The 19,239-nt window shown below is 47.6% G+C and overlaps 1 protein-coding gene across 1 annotated transcript in view; it reads right to left on the bottom strand.

The window, feature by feature from the left end:
• CORIN (corin, serine peptidase) overlaps positions 1-19,239 on the bottom strand; it is a 649,735-nt gene that overhangs the window by 60,976 nt on the left and 569,520 nt on the right. Inside the window, exon 17 of the mRNA XM_069744507.1 lies at positions 16,679-16,807. Coding sequence (XP_069600608.1) covers positions 16,679-16,807 — 129 coding nt within the window. The remainder of the gene's footprint in view (positions 1-16,678; positions 16,808-19,239) is intronic.

Here is a 19,239-nt window from a genome sequence, read left to right as displayed (position 1 = left end):
ACTTTCACTTTTTTCACATTGAACGTAGCTCTAATACATTATGCCTGTAACAGAAGCTTCTTTGACATAATAACCCTGGGTCACAATGCTAACGAGTGGGCCAACACAATGCAGTCGATCTGAAGGCAGAGGGAGCCCCCTCCCTCTCCCTGCCTCCTAAATGTTGTGATCGCTCTTGATCGCAACATTTAGGGGGTTAAACAGCCAGGGGTGGTGCTAGCAGTAGTCACATCATCCGGCAACAGTGTTCAAGAGTAAAAAAAAACAAAAAACACACATAATCACATACAACATTCATACTGACCAAACACTTAATGTCCAGACACCCTCGATCTCCTGCAATAAAAATAAAATAATAAACCACCATATACTTACCTGTCCGCCGTAGTCCATTTAATATAGAGTTTCCCATGGTGATGTCACATGTAGAACAGTCACATCGGGAGATGTGACCACTCTACACAGCTCCAGCGATACACTGACAGGAGCTAATCGCCCCCGTAGTGTATCACTGTGCTGCCATGAGAGAGTTCACTGGAGTTCGTGCTGTCACTTGCGGCACCGCTGTGTGAAAAAATTCCAATGCAGCAGTGCTGTAAGTGAGAGCATGAACTCCGGTGAACTCTCAGTGTATCACCGGAGGACGTGTAGAGCAGTCACACTTGTTAGTAAATGGACTACTGTGGACAGGGAGTATTTATGCTGGTTTATTATTTTGTTTTTGCTCCAGGAGATCGAGGGATACAGGGATTAGGCTGTTACTTAGATGTGGTTAATTAGGATTAATAAAGGACTTTATTCCGGATGTGTGTTTATTGACCATATAGCTATAGGATTAGTAATGGATAGGTGGCTTATAGATGCTTCTCCATTACTAATCCGTGGGCTTGATGTCACCTGACAATACAAAGGTGACATCAACCCCTCAAATATTACCCCATTTGCCACCACTGCTGGGCAAGTGGGAAGAGCGAGGCTAAGTGCCAGAATTGGCGCATCTATAAGATGCACCATTTCTGGGGCAGCTGATAGCTGATGTTTTTAGCCTGGGGGATGCCAATATCCATGGCCCCTTCCCAGGCTATTAATATCAGCCCGCAGCTGTCTGCCTAGCCTTTGCTGGTTCGATTTTATAGGGGGATCCCATGTCAATTTTTATCTGGGGTTTCCGAGTAAACTAGCCAGTAAAGGCTAAGCAAATAGCTGGCAGCCGATATTAATATCCTGGGAACCTTTATGGCCATTGGCTCCTTCCCAGAATATTAACACCAGCCCTCAGCTGTTGGCTCTCCCTCTGCTGGTTAAGAAAATTACGGAAGAGCCCACGCAATTTTTATTAGGGTATGTTTCCACGATCAGGAACCTGAAGCGCTTTGGACGCAGCACATGTCCGCTCTGTCCAAAGCGCTGCCGGCTTTGGAATGCAGTTGATTCCGCATGTGTTCATTGAACCATGCGGAATTACAGCACCCAAAACATTGTTTATCTTGCGGAGACTGAACATCACTGCAAGATCAACTGACATGCTGCGGTCTGGAAAGAAGCACTGCATGTCGTCCATCTCCGCAGGGAAGCCGTGGGTACCAGTGCACACATAGTGGATATGGGATTTCTTCAAATCCCATCCACTATGCTGTAACGTATGGCCGCTGGGGGTTGGATGCTGCGGATGTACGCAGGGTCCAACCCGCAGCGTTTACTGACATACTGAAACATACCATTATAAAGTTTTTTGAAAATTAAACAAATATTGCTTTTCATGCAGATTTCATTTGTGTGTATGTGTCTTTTATTTAACTCTTTATTTACCATTTTATTAATAATGGTATCTGGCTCACACACCTGGTCATTACTAATCCTCGGGCTTGGTATTGCATCAAGTATATATATATATATATATATATATATATATATATATATATCTATAATATAACGCTGGGAGCGTCACTCTGTCCGAAGACTTTATAGACTGCGCAAGCGCCGGCGCAGTTTGGGCCTCACAGAGTGACGCTCCCAGGAGATCGCGGTATGCGTAAACACTGAACGCACACCGCGATCTCCACCGGAGAGGCAGGGACCGCCAGGAGGGTGAGTATATTCACCTGTCCCCCGTTCCAGCGCTGCGTGCGGCTCCGTCTCCCGGGTTCTCTGCTGTGACGTTTCCAGTTCAGAGGGCGCGATGACGCGCTTAATGCGCGCCGGCGCCACCCTCTGACTGAACAGTCACAGCTAGAGGAGCCGGAAGATGGAACGGGACAGACAGGTGAGTATAGCAAGTGCTGGGGGCCTGAGCTAGCGGTGACTCCGGCACCTGACCCCCACAGCGCGCCGGTGTCTCCGCCTGCTCAGGCCCCCAGCACTCGGCGCCCAGCGACGATAGGTGAGTATGGTATTTTTTATTTTATATATATATGGCAGCAGCATACGGGGCATATATAATGGAGCATCTTATGGGGGGCATATAATACAATGGTGGCGCAGGATGGGAGCAGCACATGACAGAACGGGCACAGGATGGCAGCAGCACATGACAGAACGGTGGCGCAGGATGGCAGCAGCACATGACAGAACGGGCGCAGGATGGTAGCAGCACATGACAGAACGGGCGCAGGATGGCAGCAGCACATGACAGAACGGGCGCGGGATGGCAGCAGCACATGACAGAACGGGCGCAGGATGGCAGCAGCACATGACAGAACGGGCGCAGGATGGCAGCAGCACATGACAGGACGGGCGCAGGATGGTAGCAGCACATGACAGAACGGGCGCAGGATGGCAGCAGCACATGACAGAACGGGCGCAGGATAGTAGCAGCACATGACAGAACAGGGGCGCAGGATGGGAGCAGCACATGACAGAATGGGGGCGCAGGATGGCAGCAGCACATGACAGAATGGGGGCGCAAGATGGGAGCAGCACATGACAGAACAGGGGCGCAGGATGGGAGCAACACATGACAGAACGGGGGCGCAAGATGGGAGCAGCACATGACAGAACGGGGGCACAGGATGGCAGTAGCACATGACAGAACGGGCGCAGGATGGGAGCAGCACATGACAGAACAGGGGCGCAGGATGGGAGCAGCACAAGACAGAACAGGGGCGCAGGATGGGAGCAGCACATGACAGAATGGGGGCGCAAGATGGGAGCATCACATGACAGAACGGGGCATAGGATGGCAGCAGCACATGACAGAACGGGCACAGGATGGAAGCAGCACATGACAGAATGGGGGTGCAGGATGGGTGCAACACATGACAGAATGGGGGCGCAAGATGGGTGCAACACATGGCAGGATGGGGGCACAGGATGGGTGCAGCACATGACAGGATGGGGACGCAGGATGGAGCAGTACATGTCAGAATGGGGGTGCAGGATGGGAGCAGCACATGTCAGAATGGGGGCGCAGGATGGAGCAGCACATGACAGAATGTGGACGCAGGATGGGAGCAGCACATGACAGGATGGGGACGCAGGATGGGTGCAGCACATGTCAGGATGGGGACGCAGGATGGAGCAGCTCATGACAGGATGGGGACGCAGGACGGAGCAGCACATACCAGGATGGAGACCATATACCAATATAGATGCTAGCCACCCAGGCGTAGAACGGGTTCAATAGCTAGTATATATATATATTCTGAACTCTTCCCAAGTTAAAACATTAGTATTATTGTTTCTAAATGATTATGAACTTGTTTTCTTTGCTTTTCTTTGTTTTTTTAAATTTTGACCATTTCTCCTTTTCAGAAAAAAATACAAAATTTATTACTTGGAAATTCGGAGACATATGATCAGAAGTTTATAGACTAAAAGAAGAATTTACATTTTACTCAAAAATATACCTATAAAGAGAAAAATCAGACAAACTGAACATTTTCCAGCCGTCCAGGCCCGCAAGGCAACAATTAAAGCCACCAGCCAATAAGTGGCTGGCAGTGATGTCAGTGCGCACGTCGCCGGCGAGTCCACGCTGAAATGCCTGAGAGAGATGGACGTCGGCGCTGGACAGCGGCCAGGTAAGAAAGGTGTTTTTTTTTGTTTTTTTTTTAATGAATGCGGGGGGCAGTAAGGGAAACACAGGGGGGCAGGAAGGGAAACACAGGGGCAGGAATGGAAACAACACAGGGGGCAGGAATGAAAGCAACACAGGGCAGAAATGAAAACTACACAGGGGGGGCAGAATGTGTGACACAGGGCAGAATGTAAGACACAGGGGGCAGGATGTGTGACACGGTAGGCAGCATCAATAGTAAAAAGTTGGTCACACTTGTCAAACACTATGTTTGACAAGTGTGACCAACCTGTCTGTCAGTTTTCCAAGCGATGCTACAGATCGATTGGAAAACGCTAGCATTCTGCAAGCTAATTACGCTTGCAAAACACTAGTGTTGAGCGGGAAAACGCATGCATTTTACCCACGGCAGGGAGTTCCAGAATTGCAGCGGAAATTTCCACTGCAATTTCGCAACGTGTTCACATAGCCTAAATCTGTGATTGGTGAGGATGTGGTGCAGAAGTGGAGTTTTTCCAAGAGAGGGCAGTGGGACTGTGGATGGTATGAGGGGTGGAGCCTGGGCGGAGTCTCAAGGGGGGCCCCGAAAATTTTGCCAGTATGAGGCCCCGAAATTCCTAGTGGCAGCCCTGATGAAGAAACAGGGGGCAGGAATGAAAACTACACAGGGGGCAGGAATGGAAACACAGGGGGCAGGAATGGAAACACAGGGGGCAGGAATGGAAACACAGTGGCAGGAATGAAAACTATACAGGGGGCAGGAATGGAAACACAGGGGGCAGGAATGAAAGCAACTCGGGGCAGGAATGAAAACTACACAGGGGTGCGGCGCCCCAGGGTCCTGGTCGTCGCAGTGGTATTTCTTTCCTCTCTGGGAGAGTGATGCTACGTTTGGAGGCAAGAAAGGATAACTGCATCCAGGTATCACAAACATGCAACACACATTCACACCCCAGGCCCCCAGGGAGAGCTCCTGCTCATATTTATTAGGACAGTCCCCGCATTTATATAACTGGTAGTCTGTAGGGAAAGTTAGTCAGTCCCAGACAGAAGTTAGTTGCTGCCTGAGCTCAGCTCAGTTAGTTCCAGACCAGAGTCTGAGGAGGACGTAAAGTTAAAGGAGCTGTGCATGCCCTCAGAGCTGCAGCTCCCAGAAAGAGACATTGAAAGGCAGAATTGTATTGCAGCAAGCGTGAAGGTAGTCGAAACAAAGGAGAGCATACCAGAAGGGGACCAGCCTGCTCAGGCTGCCTCCTTCTGAGGCGCAAAATCCCGGTAGCCAGAACACCGAGGGAGTGAGGACCTTCACGCATTATTTCAGAGACAGCAGGACAGCTGATTGCAGGTTACCTGTCCGCACCTGCACCCAGGAGGTATGGTGACACCCACAGAGCCGGGTTATCTAAGAGACCCTATAAACAGGCTCAAGTCAACAGTCATACGGGTTTTGTCCTATCCTATACGGGGGACAGAGAGAGCGAAATGTCTGAAATTTGTGAGACCCTTATGTGAAGCCATAGGCAGTAAGGGACTATACCACCTCAGTGCAAGGGAAGGCTACTGATTTCCAACTGGACAAGGGAACTCTGGACTTGCCTCCAACCCGGCCGGAAACTGCATGCCCTGTGATCTGGTACCCTGGACTGTGGATGCTGAAGTCTTCAGTAAAGGTAAAGAGACTGCAACCTTGTGTCTTCGTTCTTCTCTGCGCCTCTCTCCATACCACCATCTACACACCGGGAAGCCCTGGGGACATACTTCACCTGTGGGAAGGTATACCATCTAGCTGCCATAACATCACCCCAGCGGACCCCTTAAAGCAGCCTTGGTCACCCTGACCGAAAACCACAGGTGGCGTCGACTCACAAACATAAAATTTATCCCTTTAAAGACCTTTCCCTTTTATACGGACGTCACCAGGCCATGGACTGGGTCAGCCACCATGACATCCCCCTGAGAACCGAAGGACCCAATACCGAGTACCCCACGGCCCTTGGGGGGCGATCCAGGGGCAGAATGTGAGGCACAAGAGGCAGGATGTGTGACACGGTGAGCAGGATGTGAGACGGGGGGCAGGATGTGAGACACAGGGGGCAGAATTTGTGACACAGAGCAAGATGTGAGACACGTGGCAGGATGTGAGACACACGGGGCAGGATGTGAGAAACTGGGCAGAATGTGAGACACAGGGGGCAGAGTGAGAGACCGGGGGCAGGATGTGTGACACGGGCCAGAATGTGAGTCCCAGAGGGCAGGATGTGAGACACAGGGGGCAGGATGTGAGACACAGGGGGCAGAATGTGAGACACAGGGGGCAGAATGTGAGACACAGGGGGCAGAATGTGAGACACGGGGCAGAATGTCAGACACAGGGGTCAGAATGTGAGACACAAGGGGCAGGATGTGAGACAGGGGGCAGGATGTGGGATACGGGGCAGGATGTGAGACACTGGGTAGAATGTGAGACACTGGGTAGAATCTGAGACTTAGGGGGGCAGGATGTGAGACACAGAGGGGCAGGATGTGAGACACGGGGCAGAATGTGAGATGGGGCAGAATGTGAGATAGGACAGAATGTGAGACGGGACAGGATGTGAGATGGGGCAGAATGTGACACGGGGGCAGGATGTGAGACATGGGGCAGGATGTGAGACACAGGAAGGAGATAGATGGGGCAGGATGGAGACAGATGGGGCAGGATCATTGTGCAGGATGGAGACACATGGTGCAGGATCATGGGGCAGGATGGATTTGATGGAGACAGATGGGATGGCAGGACCATGGGACAGATAGGTCAGGATCATGGGACAGATGGGTCAGTCAGGATCATGGGACAGATGGGTCAGGATCATGGGACAGATGGATCAGGATCATGGGACAGATGGGGCAGGATGGGGAGATCATATGGGGGCAGAATGGATACTCATGAGGGTAGGATGTGAGAACATATGGCTGGAGCCAGGAATTAAATACAAGGGGCCAGGATGGGGGATATTATTACTATAGGGGCTCATTAAGGGATATTATTAATGCAGTGATGTATTTATTTTATTTTTTGAGGATATTGTCTTAAATGCAGGGACGGTCCTGTTACTGTGACACTAGGTCACCTTTTTTTCTTCATCTGGTGTAGTGTAGAAGTCGGGAAAAAAATTAAGCAATGTGTTCTGCAAGGGGAGCTCTAGATAACTGTTATTTCTTGCAGAAATAAGTCCTGGCTAGAAAGCGTGATGGCGGTCTGTGCAGGATGAAGATGTAAAGCGAGGCTGAAGGACTTCACCTAGAGATGTCACTGGTGAGTTAGAGTGTTACTTGTACATAGACACTGCATACTAAGTACAGATCTCCTGTGTATAATGGCACTTATGGAGATAGTATTGTGTTTTTTTATTAATGATCAGGATTGCAGTATTCAGTCACTATGTGGTGGTAATATGTGGTCTGGTCATGGTGTCGTGGTATTTGTTCCCTGTATGTGGTATTATTAGTCACCATGTGGTGGTGTTAATGTGATCTGGACATGGTGCGAAGGTATTTGTTCCTTGTATGTGCTATTATTCAGTCATTGTGGTGGTAATATGAGATCTGGACATGGTGTGGCAGTATTTGTTCCTTGTATGTGGTATTATTGGTCACCATGTGGTGGTGGTAATATGTGATCTGGACATGGTGCGGTGGTATTTGTTCCTTGTATGTGCTATTATTCGGTCATTGTGGTGGTAATATGTGATCTGGACATGGTGTGGCAGTATTTGTTCCTTTTATGTGGTATTATTGGTCACCATGTGGTGGTTATATGTGGTCTGGTCATGGTGTGGTGGTATTTGTTCTTTGTATGTGGTATTATTCGGTCATTGTGGTTGTAATATGTGATCTGAACATGGTGTAGGTCACTACGGGGTAGTAATATGGTGTCTGATTATGGTGAGGCGGTATTTTTCCTTGTTTATGATATTATTGGTCATTTTAAAAATTGAAAAATAAATAAAAATATACCTAAATTGTATTGGATATTTTAACAAATGTTTAGTAAGTTATAGTAGAGTAGAATCCGGCCAGAAGAGTCTACCTTGTCTTGATGGTGGATAAAAAATATTTTGGCGAAAACAAAAGCTGCTGGCTATGTATGTGGTGATGGGAACTGTAAGGCTATGTTCACAAGTTGCGGATTGTATGTGTTTTTGCCGCATTTTTTCACCGCAAAAATGCATACACAAAACAACCCATTGAATTCAATGGGATTCCGCAATGCTGTGGTAATGCTGCATATTTTTCCACGGCGGAATCGCATTGCGGAAAAAAATATAGTTCTTACCGATAACGGTATTTCTCTGAGCCCATGACGGCACCACGGAGAGAGGGGATCCGCCCACCAAGGACAGGAAACCTACGAATAAAATGGCGGTACCACTCTCCTGCATCAGTTGTTTTACATAGAGAACGATGGGAGACTACTAAAACATTTGTTAAATTTAACTGTTTATCATAACGAGATACCGCGTGACTTTAAAACTATGAATAGACTATGGCACTATTTTGATGTGAGCACCCACAAGTGAAGGGAGGGAATGTACGGGTGCCGTCATGGGCTCAGAGAAATACCGTTATCGGTAAGAACTATATTTTTCTCTGATCGCCCATGACGGCACCACGGAGAGAATTGCATAGATAGTACATTTAGGGAGGGACCACCGCCTCCAGAACCCTTTTACCGAAAGTAAGGTCTGAAGAGGAGATTAGGTCCAATCTATAGTGCCTATAGAATGTGGATGGTGAGGACCAGGTAGCAGCTCTACATATCTGGTCAATGGAAGCTCCGGCCTTCTCCGCCCAGGAAGTTGCTACTGCCCTTGTTGAGTGAGCCTTAACCTCCCCGGGAACGGACATCCCACTTGCCGAGTATGAGAGACTGATGGCGTCCGTGATCCATCTTGCTATGGTGGCTTTAGATGCTTTTTTCCCCTTCCGGGGACCCTGGAAACACACAAACAGAGAGGAATCCTCCCTACTCTCTCTAGTGACTTCTAGGTAATGTAAGAGACATCTTCTTACATCTAGTGTATGTAATGTTTGTTCCTCCTTGTTTTTAGGGTTGGGACAGAAGGAGGGGAGAGATATCTCTTGAGACCTGTGAAATTTTGAAGCCACTTTCGGGAGATATGCTGGGTCTGTTTTTAAAATGACCCTATCCTCTAGAAATTGTGTGTAAGGAGGGTTGACTGAGAGAGCCTGTAAGTCGCTAACCCTACAGGCAGAAGTGAGGGTGACTAATAGAGCTGTTTTGAGAGATAGGTTTTTTATTGTAGATTCGTGTAATGGTTCGAATGGTGGACTAGTCAGGGCTTTAAGGACCAAGTTTAAGTCCCATTGAGGAACAACTTTTACTGGAAGAGGCCTCGATCTTCCTGCCGCCCTGATGAATCTAGAGACCCACCTATTTGAAGCTAAGTCAAAATTGAATAGGGCTCCCAATGCTGCCACGTGAACTTTTAGGGTGCTAGTGGCTAAACCCATCTCCAACCCGTTTTGTAGGAACTCTAATATGGAATTAAGGGGAATTTCTTTCCCTATTTTTGCACCTGATGAAGACAGAAACTTTTTCCATATCTTGCCATACTGTTTTGTTGTAACCGGCTTCCTACTTTGTAACAGAGTTGAGATTAACCCCGGAGAGAACCCCCTGCTTTCTAATAATTTCCTTTCAAGAGCCAAGCTGTCAAGTGCAAGTTCTTGACTTGCGGATGACAGACTGGGCCCTGTGACAACAGATCCTGGAGGTCTGGTAATACCCAAGGGTCGGATATTGACATCTTCCTCATCCATGAGAACCAAGGTCTTTTCGGCCAGAACGGGGCAATTAAGATGACCAACGCCCCGTCCTCCCAAATCTTCCTCAGCACTGCTGGAATCAGAATAAGAGGAGGGAAGGCGTAGACCAGATGGTGACCCCAAGACATCATGAAAGCGTCCACGGCTACTGGGTTCCCCAGAGGAGATAGGGAGCAAAAGGAGGTTACTTTTTTGTTTAGATGACTCGCAAAGAGATCTATTTTGGGAACACCCCATTTTTCTGTGATCTGGGCAAATATCGACTGATTTAGTTCCCATTCTCCCTGTTTTAGGCTGGACCGGCTGAGGAAGTCTGCTTTGTAGTTGTCTACTCCCTTTATGTGCAGGCTTGTTAGGGATAGGAGGTTGCTCTCGGCTATTTGTAGGATTGAGCTGGTCACTTCCATTAGATTTTTGGAACGGGTACCCCCCTGGTGATTTAGGTAAGATACTACCACCCGGTTGTCCGACATCACTCTTACGTGGTGAGAGTGAAGGACCCCCAAGAATTCCTGAAGGGCAAATTTTACCGCAAGAAGTTCCTTCATATTGGAGGATTTGTTTGCTAGAGATGGAGACCAAATGCCCTGGGCTACTAGGTCGCCCAGATGAGCCCCCCACCCTGAAGGGCTTGCGTCTGTAGTCAGGACCTTCGAGATCTGAATTACCCATGGGACTCCCTGGGAAAGATTTTCCTGCGATTTCCACCATGTCAGAGAGTGATTGGTGCGAGGAGATAGAGTTAACCGCCCGTCTAAATGCCCTCCTAGACGGATTTGCTCCGATAATATCTGCCATTGAAGATCTCTTGAGTGTAATTGGGCCCACTGGACCGCGGGGATGCAAGAGGTCATGGAGCCTAAGAGGGACATGGCCTGACGGAGTGTTATAGAGGGGAGAGATTGGATCTTTGATACTAAACTTTTTAGTTTTTGTATCTTGTTCTCCGGGAGCCGACATTCCATTTTTTTGGAGTCTAGAGTGAGACCTAGGTACTCCTGGACCTGAGAAGGCATTAGTCTGGATATTTCTATATTTATTAGCCAACCCAATTCCTTTAAGGAATGTATCACTATCGCCAGTTGATCCTCGCAATGTTGCGGGGAGGAGCCTATCACCAAGAAATCGTCCAGATATGGTACGATTAGGATATTTTCTTCCCTGAGGTGAGCCATTACCTCCGCGATCAGTTTTGTGAAAACCCTCGGGGCTATGGCAAGACCAAATGGTAGAGCTGAAAACTGGAAGTGATTTAGGACTCCCCTGATGTGAACTGCCATCCTTAGGAATCTCTGGTGATCCTTGTGTATTGGGACGTGATAATATGCGTCCTTCAGGTCTAGGACCACCAAGAAGCATTGGGGAAACAACATTTTGATAGATGACTTTATCGTTTCCATCTTGAATGCTTGAACCTCCAGGTAATCGTTTAGTTTTTTTAGATTTATAATGGTCCTGAAGGAACCGTCTGGTGTTTTCCTCAGAAATAGAGGGGAATAGTACCCTTGCCCTCTTTCTTGAGGGAGAACCTCCAGGAGTACTCCCTTTTTTACTAACCCGATGACCTCGTTTTCTAGTGCCAGCTGTTCTTCTGCCGAAGATCTTGTGGATGTCATCGTAAAAGAGGGACGGGGGCATCTTTTGAATGTCAACCTTAGTCCTGATTCTATGATGTTCAGAATCCATTGACTGGAGGTAATCTTTTCCCAGGCTGGGAGAAAGAGAGATAATCTCCCTCCCACCTGGGGCGAACCTTCATTGAGGAGGTTTCTTGTTATCATTGGGGTTTTTGTTAAAGATAAACCCCTTATTTTTGTTCCTCTTATCCTCCCACTTTCCCTGGCCTCTCCCCGGGTTCTTACGAAAAAACCTCTTGTTCCGAAAGGGCTTCCGGTAAGAGGGGAGACCTAGAGAGGGAAAGGACTTTTTCTTGTCCCCTGCTTTTTCCAAGATGTCGTCTAATGTAGAACCGAACAAAAATTCTCCTTCGCAGGGGATAGTACACAGTTTTGTTTTTGTTTGCAGATCGCCAGGCCAGTTCTTAAGCCAGAGGGCACGCCTAGCCGCATTAGCAAACACTGCTGACCTGGCGGCTAATCTGATAGAGTCTGCCGAGGCGTCAGCCAGGAAAGCCGCAGCCCCCCTTATTACTGGTAAAGTATTCAGCATCGAGTCTCGGGAAATCTTCCCCTTTAATTGACCCTCTAGTTGATTTAACCAGATCATTAGGGAGCGAGATGTACATGCGGCTGCTACTGCCGGCTTTAGGCCTCCTCCCGCTGACTCCCAAGAGACTTTGAGAAAGGCGTCCGCCTTCTTGTCCATAGGGTCTTTTAGGACCCCCATGTCCTCAAACGGGAGAGCGAATTTCTTTGATGCTTTAGCTATTGCTACATCTAATTTGGGGGCTTTCTCCCAAAAGGAGCAGGATTCATCCTCGAAGGGGTATTTCCTTTTTGGAGTTAGGAGAGTCTTTTTCATGGGTTTTTTCCATTCTTTCTTAATCAAAGCTGCAATTGCGTCATTAAGCGGAAAAGCTCTTCTCTTTTTTTGTTCCAAGCCTCCAAACATGATGTCTTGTGCCGATTTTTTAGGGTGGGAGTCTACCAACCCCATAGTACTTCTCACTGCCTTTATGAGGCCATCGGTGTCCTCTAGCGGGAAACAATTGTGTCCGCCTGAGGAAGAAGTGGATGATGAAGATGAGGTGAAGGAGTCAGAGGATACTGAACTCGCACTATCGCTGTCAGATTTTGAGACCGGGGACGGGGACCTGTGTCTGGTCCTTCTCCGTTTTTTTCCCTTTTTAAGGGATCTAAAGGTGTCTTCCACCTGCTCTTTAATTAGGTTTTTTAAATCGGTTGCAAACCCAGGCAGGCTTTCGGATACCGTCTGCTATATGCAGGAATTACATAGCTGCTTCTCCCAGGCGGGTGGAAGATCCTCTTTACAGATGGCACAGACTTTGTGCTTTGTTTTACCTATGCTTTTCCTCCCCTAAAAGAGACAAATAATAATCTTACTGTCTCTAACTTTCACGAAGATCCACTTACCACCTCTAGGACCCATAAATACCAGTTGGGGATTCTCTGCCTCTGGCTTTCTCCCCGACGCCGCACTGGACTCTTTACTATGTTGGGACCTTTGGCGATCTTTACTGGTGTCCTGGTGACCTTTCTGCTGTCGCCTTTTTTGCTGCTGCTGCAGCGATGCAATAGGTGGAGGTGATTCTGGCAAGGGTGATGCCGGGTCGCTCATCCTGCTGCTGGTCTGCGGTCGCTGCTAAAAGCACTTGCTGCGCTGCAGCGACTGGTAGCTCCTGAGGCTCCTGCGATGTATTGCAGAGCTGCTGGGAGGAAGTAGCTTCTTCTATTTAAAGCTTCCCGCCGCTCTATATATATATATATTTTTTTGCGCCTGCGCAGTAGACCCTAGCCGATGGCGAGGAGCGCCGAACGCCGGCGCCTGCACAGTTGAGCCTCAGCGGCTCCTATGGCTATGCCTGAGCGGCCGCTGGCTTTCTCCCCCGCCTGCGCAGTAGCGTCCTGCCGACGACGACGAGTGCCGAACGCCGACGCCTGCGCAGATGAGCCTCAGCGGCGCCCACGCAGACTGCCTATGTGCCGCGCGAGACCAGCAAAACTCCGGGCATGCGCCTGACTCTCAAGATGGCGCCCGGAGTGCAGATATGGCACTGCTGACCGGCGCTCCCGGTCCTATGCAGTCCCTGCCGCGCGGCTCTGCATGCCTGATGGCAGTGCAGTGTGCAGGCTGACGCTTGTTCGGGAGGCCCGCGCCGCACCTCCCGCAACCACAGAGGGACCCCCCTGGATGTTGCCGCTGCTGAATCTTACCTGGGGAGGTGACCGCGAATTCCCTGTCACCTCCCCCGCACACCCTAGAGGCCCACTAGCCTTCAGTGGTGGCGCTTCGGGTCACCACCCCAGCCGAGGCAGAGGGACCCCAGCTGCCTGAGTCGGACTGGATGGCCCCGGAATCCAACGTCGATCTTCGGTAAGTCCGTAGGTCTCCCATCAAGGACAGGAAACCAACTGATGCAGGAGAGTGGTACCGCTGTTATGACCTGGTGGTCAGGACAATAATGGACCTGGTGGTTAAGAGCACACGGAATGACCTGATAGTTACTGATAATAAGGACGAGCTCTGGGACGTGGGAACTCTGCTGACCGCAATCCCTAAACCTATCAAACACACTAGAAATAGCCGTGGATTGCGCCTAACGCTCCCTATGCAACTCGGCACAGCCTAAGAAACTAGCTAGCCCTGAAGATAAAAAAATAAAGCCTACCTTGCCTCAGAGAAATTCCCCAAAGGAAAAGGCAGCCCCCCACATATAATGACTGTGAGTAAAGATGAAAATACAAACACAGAGATGACATAGATTTAGCAAAGTGAGGCCCGACTTACTGAACAGACAGAGGATAGGAAAGGTTACTTTGCGGTCAGCACAAAAACCTACAAAAAGACCACGCAGAGGGCGCAAAAAGACCCTCCGCACCGACTCACGGTGCAGAGGCGCTCCCTCTGCGTCCCAGAGCTTCCAGCAAGCAAGACAACAAATTAAATAGCAAGCTGGACAGAAAAATAGCAAACCAAAGAAATACAAGCTGGAACTTAGCTTCTGATGGGAAGACAGGTCACAAGAACGATCCAGGAGTGAACAGACCAATACTGGAACATTGGCAGGTGGCATGGAGCAAAGATCTAAGTGGAGTTAAATAGAGCAGCAGCTAACGAATTAACCTCGTCACCTGTGAAACTCAGAAACACCCACCAGAGGAAGTCCATGGACAGAACCAGCCGAAGTACCATTCATGACCACAGGAGGGAGCCCGACAACAGAATTCACAACATACCGCCTTTTTATCCGTAGGTTTCCTGTCCTTGGTGGGCGGATCCCCTCTCTCCATGGTGCCGTCATGGGCGATCAGAGAAATACGCATCATGCTCATTCTCTGTGCGGAATCGCGGTGATTCCGCACAAATAGGAATGCTTGATCCGCCTACTTTCTGCATGGGGCTATGTCCACCATGCGCAAAGTAAGCGGATCATGTGCGGATGGTACCCAGTGTCTGGAGGAGAGGAGACTCTCCTCCAGGGACTGGGTACCATATCCTGTGTAAAAAAAAAAAAAAAAGAGTTAAAATAAAAAATAGTGATATACTTACCTTCCGATGGCCCCCGGAGTCCTTCCCGGCTCTCAGCGGTGCACGCAGCAACTTCCGTTCCCAGGGATGACCATGACGTCACAAAGGTTCTTCGCGCAAAGCATCCCTGGAAACAGAAGCCGTCAGGAGCGCCGCTGAGGAGATCCGGGGCTGTCGGAAGGTGAGAAAAAACATTTTTTGAATTATTTTTAACATTCTATCTTTTACTATTGATACTGCGTAGGCAGCATCAATAGTAAAAAGTTGGTTACACTTGTCAAACACTATGTTTGACAAGTGTGACCAACCTGTCAGTCAATTTTTCCAAGAGATGCTACAGATCGCTTGGAAAATGCTAGCATTCTGCAAGCTAATTACGCTTGTAAAACGCTAGTGTTTAGCGGGAAAACGCATGCCATTTCCGCATGTGTTTTACCCGCGGAAGGGAGTTCCGGAATTGCAGCGGAAATTTCCGCTGCAATTCCGCAACGTGTGTGCATAGCCTAAATCTGTGATAGGTGACGATGTGGTGCAGAAGTGGAGTTTTTCCAAGAGAGGGCAGTGGGATTGTGGATGGTACGAGGGGTGGAGTTGGGGCTGGGGTGGAGCCTGGGCGGAGTCTCAAGGGGGGCCCCGAAATTTTTTCCAGTAGGAGCCCCGAAATTCCTAGTGGCAGCCCTGACTGTGGGTGACAGGAGAAGACCAAGTAGGAGGGTGAAAACCTGTGGATAGGACACTCTGATAGTTGGACATATAAAACCAAAAACACATGGGCTACTTGCTCAGTGAACAAGTCTGTAGAAACCTGTTCACACCACCAAAGAACTTGAAGACACAAAAGCGCACAGAGAGGTCAAAAAATAATCTGTTGTAAAAAAGTCACAGTAAATAAGCAAGTGCTAGTCAAAAAATGAAAAACTACAGGGTATTTAGTTAATACGTTCTTTTGCAAAAAAAGTATGTTAAGCTGCTTCATCAATCGCCAAGGTATACCCATAATAGAGCAGTCCTATATACATTAGATAGGACTGCTCTATTATGTGTATACTTTGGCGATTGGTAGAGCAGCTTAACATACTTTTTTTTGCAAAAAAACGTATTAACTAAATACCCTGTATTTTTTTATTTTTTGACTAGCACTTGCTTATTTACTTTGACTTTTTTACAACAGAGTATTTTTTGACCTCTCTGTGTGCTTTTGTGTATTCTAGTTGGACATATAGTAGATCCTTGTGTCACAACCAGAAGCTGGTAAACTCAAAACATATAAAAAAGTTTTTGAGAGTGGGATAATATCAGAGTTTAGGCACTGGTTATACTTGTAAGAACTCAAAAAAGGCAAAAATGCAATATGGTCTCATCTGGATATAAAATATGCACGGGAATACACAATCGTGAACACGTGGTCAGGCTGTGTTCACACAACCTTTGAACAGACTTAGGCTACTGCAGACCCACAAAGAAAGTTCAAGGAAGAAAACTGAAATAAATGGGTTAACCTGCACTGCCATAGAAGGATGATGAGAAGACAGGAATCCAAGTACTGCGGTTTATTTGTCAAGGCATTTTGAAATATTAAAACGTCTTCATCCTATGCTAGTTATAGATAGGGGGAATAAGTGCAATCAAGAATCAGTACAATGTATAAGATTCTTCATTTCTTACCCTAGTAACAGTAGTTCATGGAATGCAGATCCATTGTGCATCTTCCACTCCGACTTCAAATGCAACAATTTATTACGTTCTGAATGTGGAGAGGTGATGATAGGTGTGACCACAGTCATAGAAGGACCCCTAATAAAAGGAATTGAAAAGTAGTCTGTTTACATAAGGAAGTGTACTGCAATCACTAGCTGATTATTAAGAAATACAGTTGTGCTCAAAAGTTTACATATCCCGGCAGAATTTTTGCTTTCTTGGCCTTTTTTCAGAGAATATGAATGAGAGAACCAAAACTTTTTCTCAACTCATGGTTAGTGGTTGGTTGAAGCTATTTATTGGCACACTATTGTTTTCTCTTTTTCAATCATAATGACAACCCAAAACATCCAAATGACTCTCATTCAAAAGTTCACACACACCCCATTTCTTAATACCGTGTATTGCCCCCTCTAACATCAATGACAGCTTGAAGTCTTTTGTGGTAGTTGTGGACGATGTTCTTTATTTTCTCAGATGGAAAGCTGCCCACTCTTCTTGGTAAAAAGCCTCCAGTTCCTGTAAATTCATGGGCTGTCTAGCATGAATTCTGCGCTTGAGATCTCCCCAGAGTGGCTCAATGATATTGATGTCAGGAGACTGAGATGGCCACTCCAGAACCTACACTTTGTTCTGCTGTAGCCAATTACAGGTCGACTTGGCCTTGTGTTTTGGATCGTTGTCATGTTGGAAAGTCCAAGTAAGTCCCATGCGCAAAGGGCTGCCACTAGGAATTTCGGGGCAACATACTGGCAAAATTTTTTGGTCCCCCTTGAGACTCTGCCCAGGCTCCACCCCTCGAACTGTCCACAGCCCCATTGCTCTCTCTTGGAAAAACTCCACTTCTCACCAATCACACATTAAGGGTATGTTTCCACGGTCAGGATTGCATCAGGATTTGCTCAGGATTTGACGCAGGTAAAATCTGCACCAAATCTGCACCTGAGGTCACTGGCAGGTCACCTGCATTTTTTATGCGTTTTTCATGCGTTTTTTTCATGTGTATTTGTGTGTTTTTGTAAGCTCAATAAAGATATACAAAAAAAAAGAATGGTGATGTCATTTCTTTTCCAACCTCTTCATTTACATACTCCATTGAAGAATAATGTTTACACACACAGACAGATAGATGATAGATAACAGATAGATAGATAGATAATAGATAGATAAATAGATAGATACGATAGATAATAGATAGATACGATAGATAGATAATAGACAGAAGATAGATAGATAATAGATAGATGATAGATAATAGATAGATCGATAGATAATACCAATGTTTAGTATATCTGTGTATCTATAGATATTATCCATCTACATATAATCGTCTAAGGGTCTGTTTATCTGTAATGGAAATCCCGCGTCGCTGATTGGTCACGCCAGCCGCCCGCAACCAATTAGCGACAGGCACAGCCCAGCTGCGAATTGGCGCGAGATTTAAACAACGCTTCGCTGATAGGTCGTGCCAGGCCAGCCGCGACCAAACAGTGATATTGCAGCGGGATTTAAACACCACTAAATAAACTACATACATATTGTAGAATACCCGATGCGTTAGAATCGGGCCACCATCTAGTAGATATGTAATAGCAAGGCCAATGTTTATTAACGAACGTTTAATTTAAAAAAACGGGAGAAAAAATGGCGTGGGCTCCCGCGCAACTTTCTGTGCCAGAGGGGAAAAGCCGACGGCTGGGGGCCAATATTTGTAGCCTGGGAAGGGGTTAATACCCATGACCCCTTCCCAGGCTATGAATATCAGCCCGCAGCTGTCTGCATAGCCTTTACTGGCTATTAAATTAGGGGGACCCGCCCAAAAAATGACGTGGGGTCCCCCTATATTTTATAGTCAGAAAGGCCATGCAGACAGCTGCGGGCTGATATTCATAGCCTAGAGAGAGGCCATGGTTATTGCCCCCCCCCCCAGCTACAAATACCAGCCACCTACTGCCCCAGAAATGGCGCATCTGAAAGATGCGCCAATTCCGGCACTTAGCCCCACTCTTCCCACTCCCCTGTAGCGGTGGGATATGGGGTAATAAGGGGTTAATGTCACCTTGCTAATGTAAGGTGACATTAAGCCCAGTTAGTAATGGAGAGGCGTCAATAAGACGCCTATCCATTACTAATCCTATAGTAGTGAAAGGGTTAAAAAAAAAGACACAGCCAGAAAAAAAGTATTTTAATATTCTTACACCATACTTACCATACTCGATCGCCTGCAAAAATTAAAATAAACCAACCGTATTCTCCCTTTCTGCCATAGTCCAATTAATAACAAATGTCCCACGTTGATCTCCCCTATAGAACAGTGACATCGGGTGATGTCACTGCTCTATAGGGTTCCAGTGACACACTGACAGGAGACAATGGCTCCTGCAGTGCATCACTGAGGTTACCTGAGTTCAGGGTCTCACTTTATGGCAAAGCTGCGTGGGAATTTTCGCACACAGCAGTGCCACATGTGAGAGTAGGGACTATTTCTCACAGAGGCGGAGGAATACATTGCTGAAGGATACCTTCCG

This window comes from Ranitomeya imitator, chromosome 1 (genome assembly GCF_032444005.1).
Source record: "Ranitomeya imitator isolate aRanImi1 chromosome 1, aRanImi1.pri, whole genome shotgun sequence".
NCBI lineage: Eukaryota > Metazoa > Chordata > Amphibia > Anura > Dendrobatidae > Ranitomeya > Ranitomeya imitator.
This window is presented reverse-complemented; position numbering and strand designations above follow the sequence as displayed.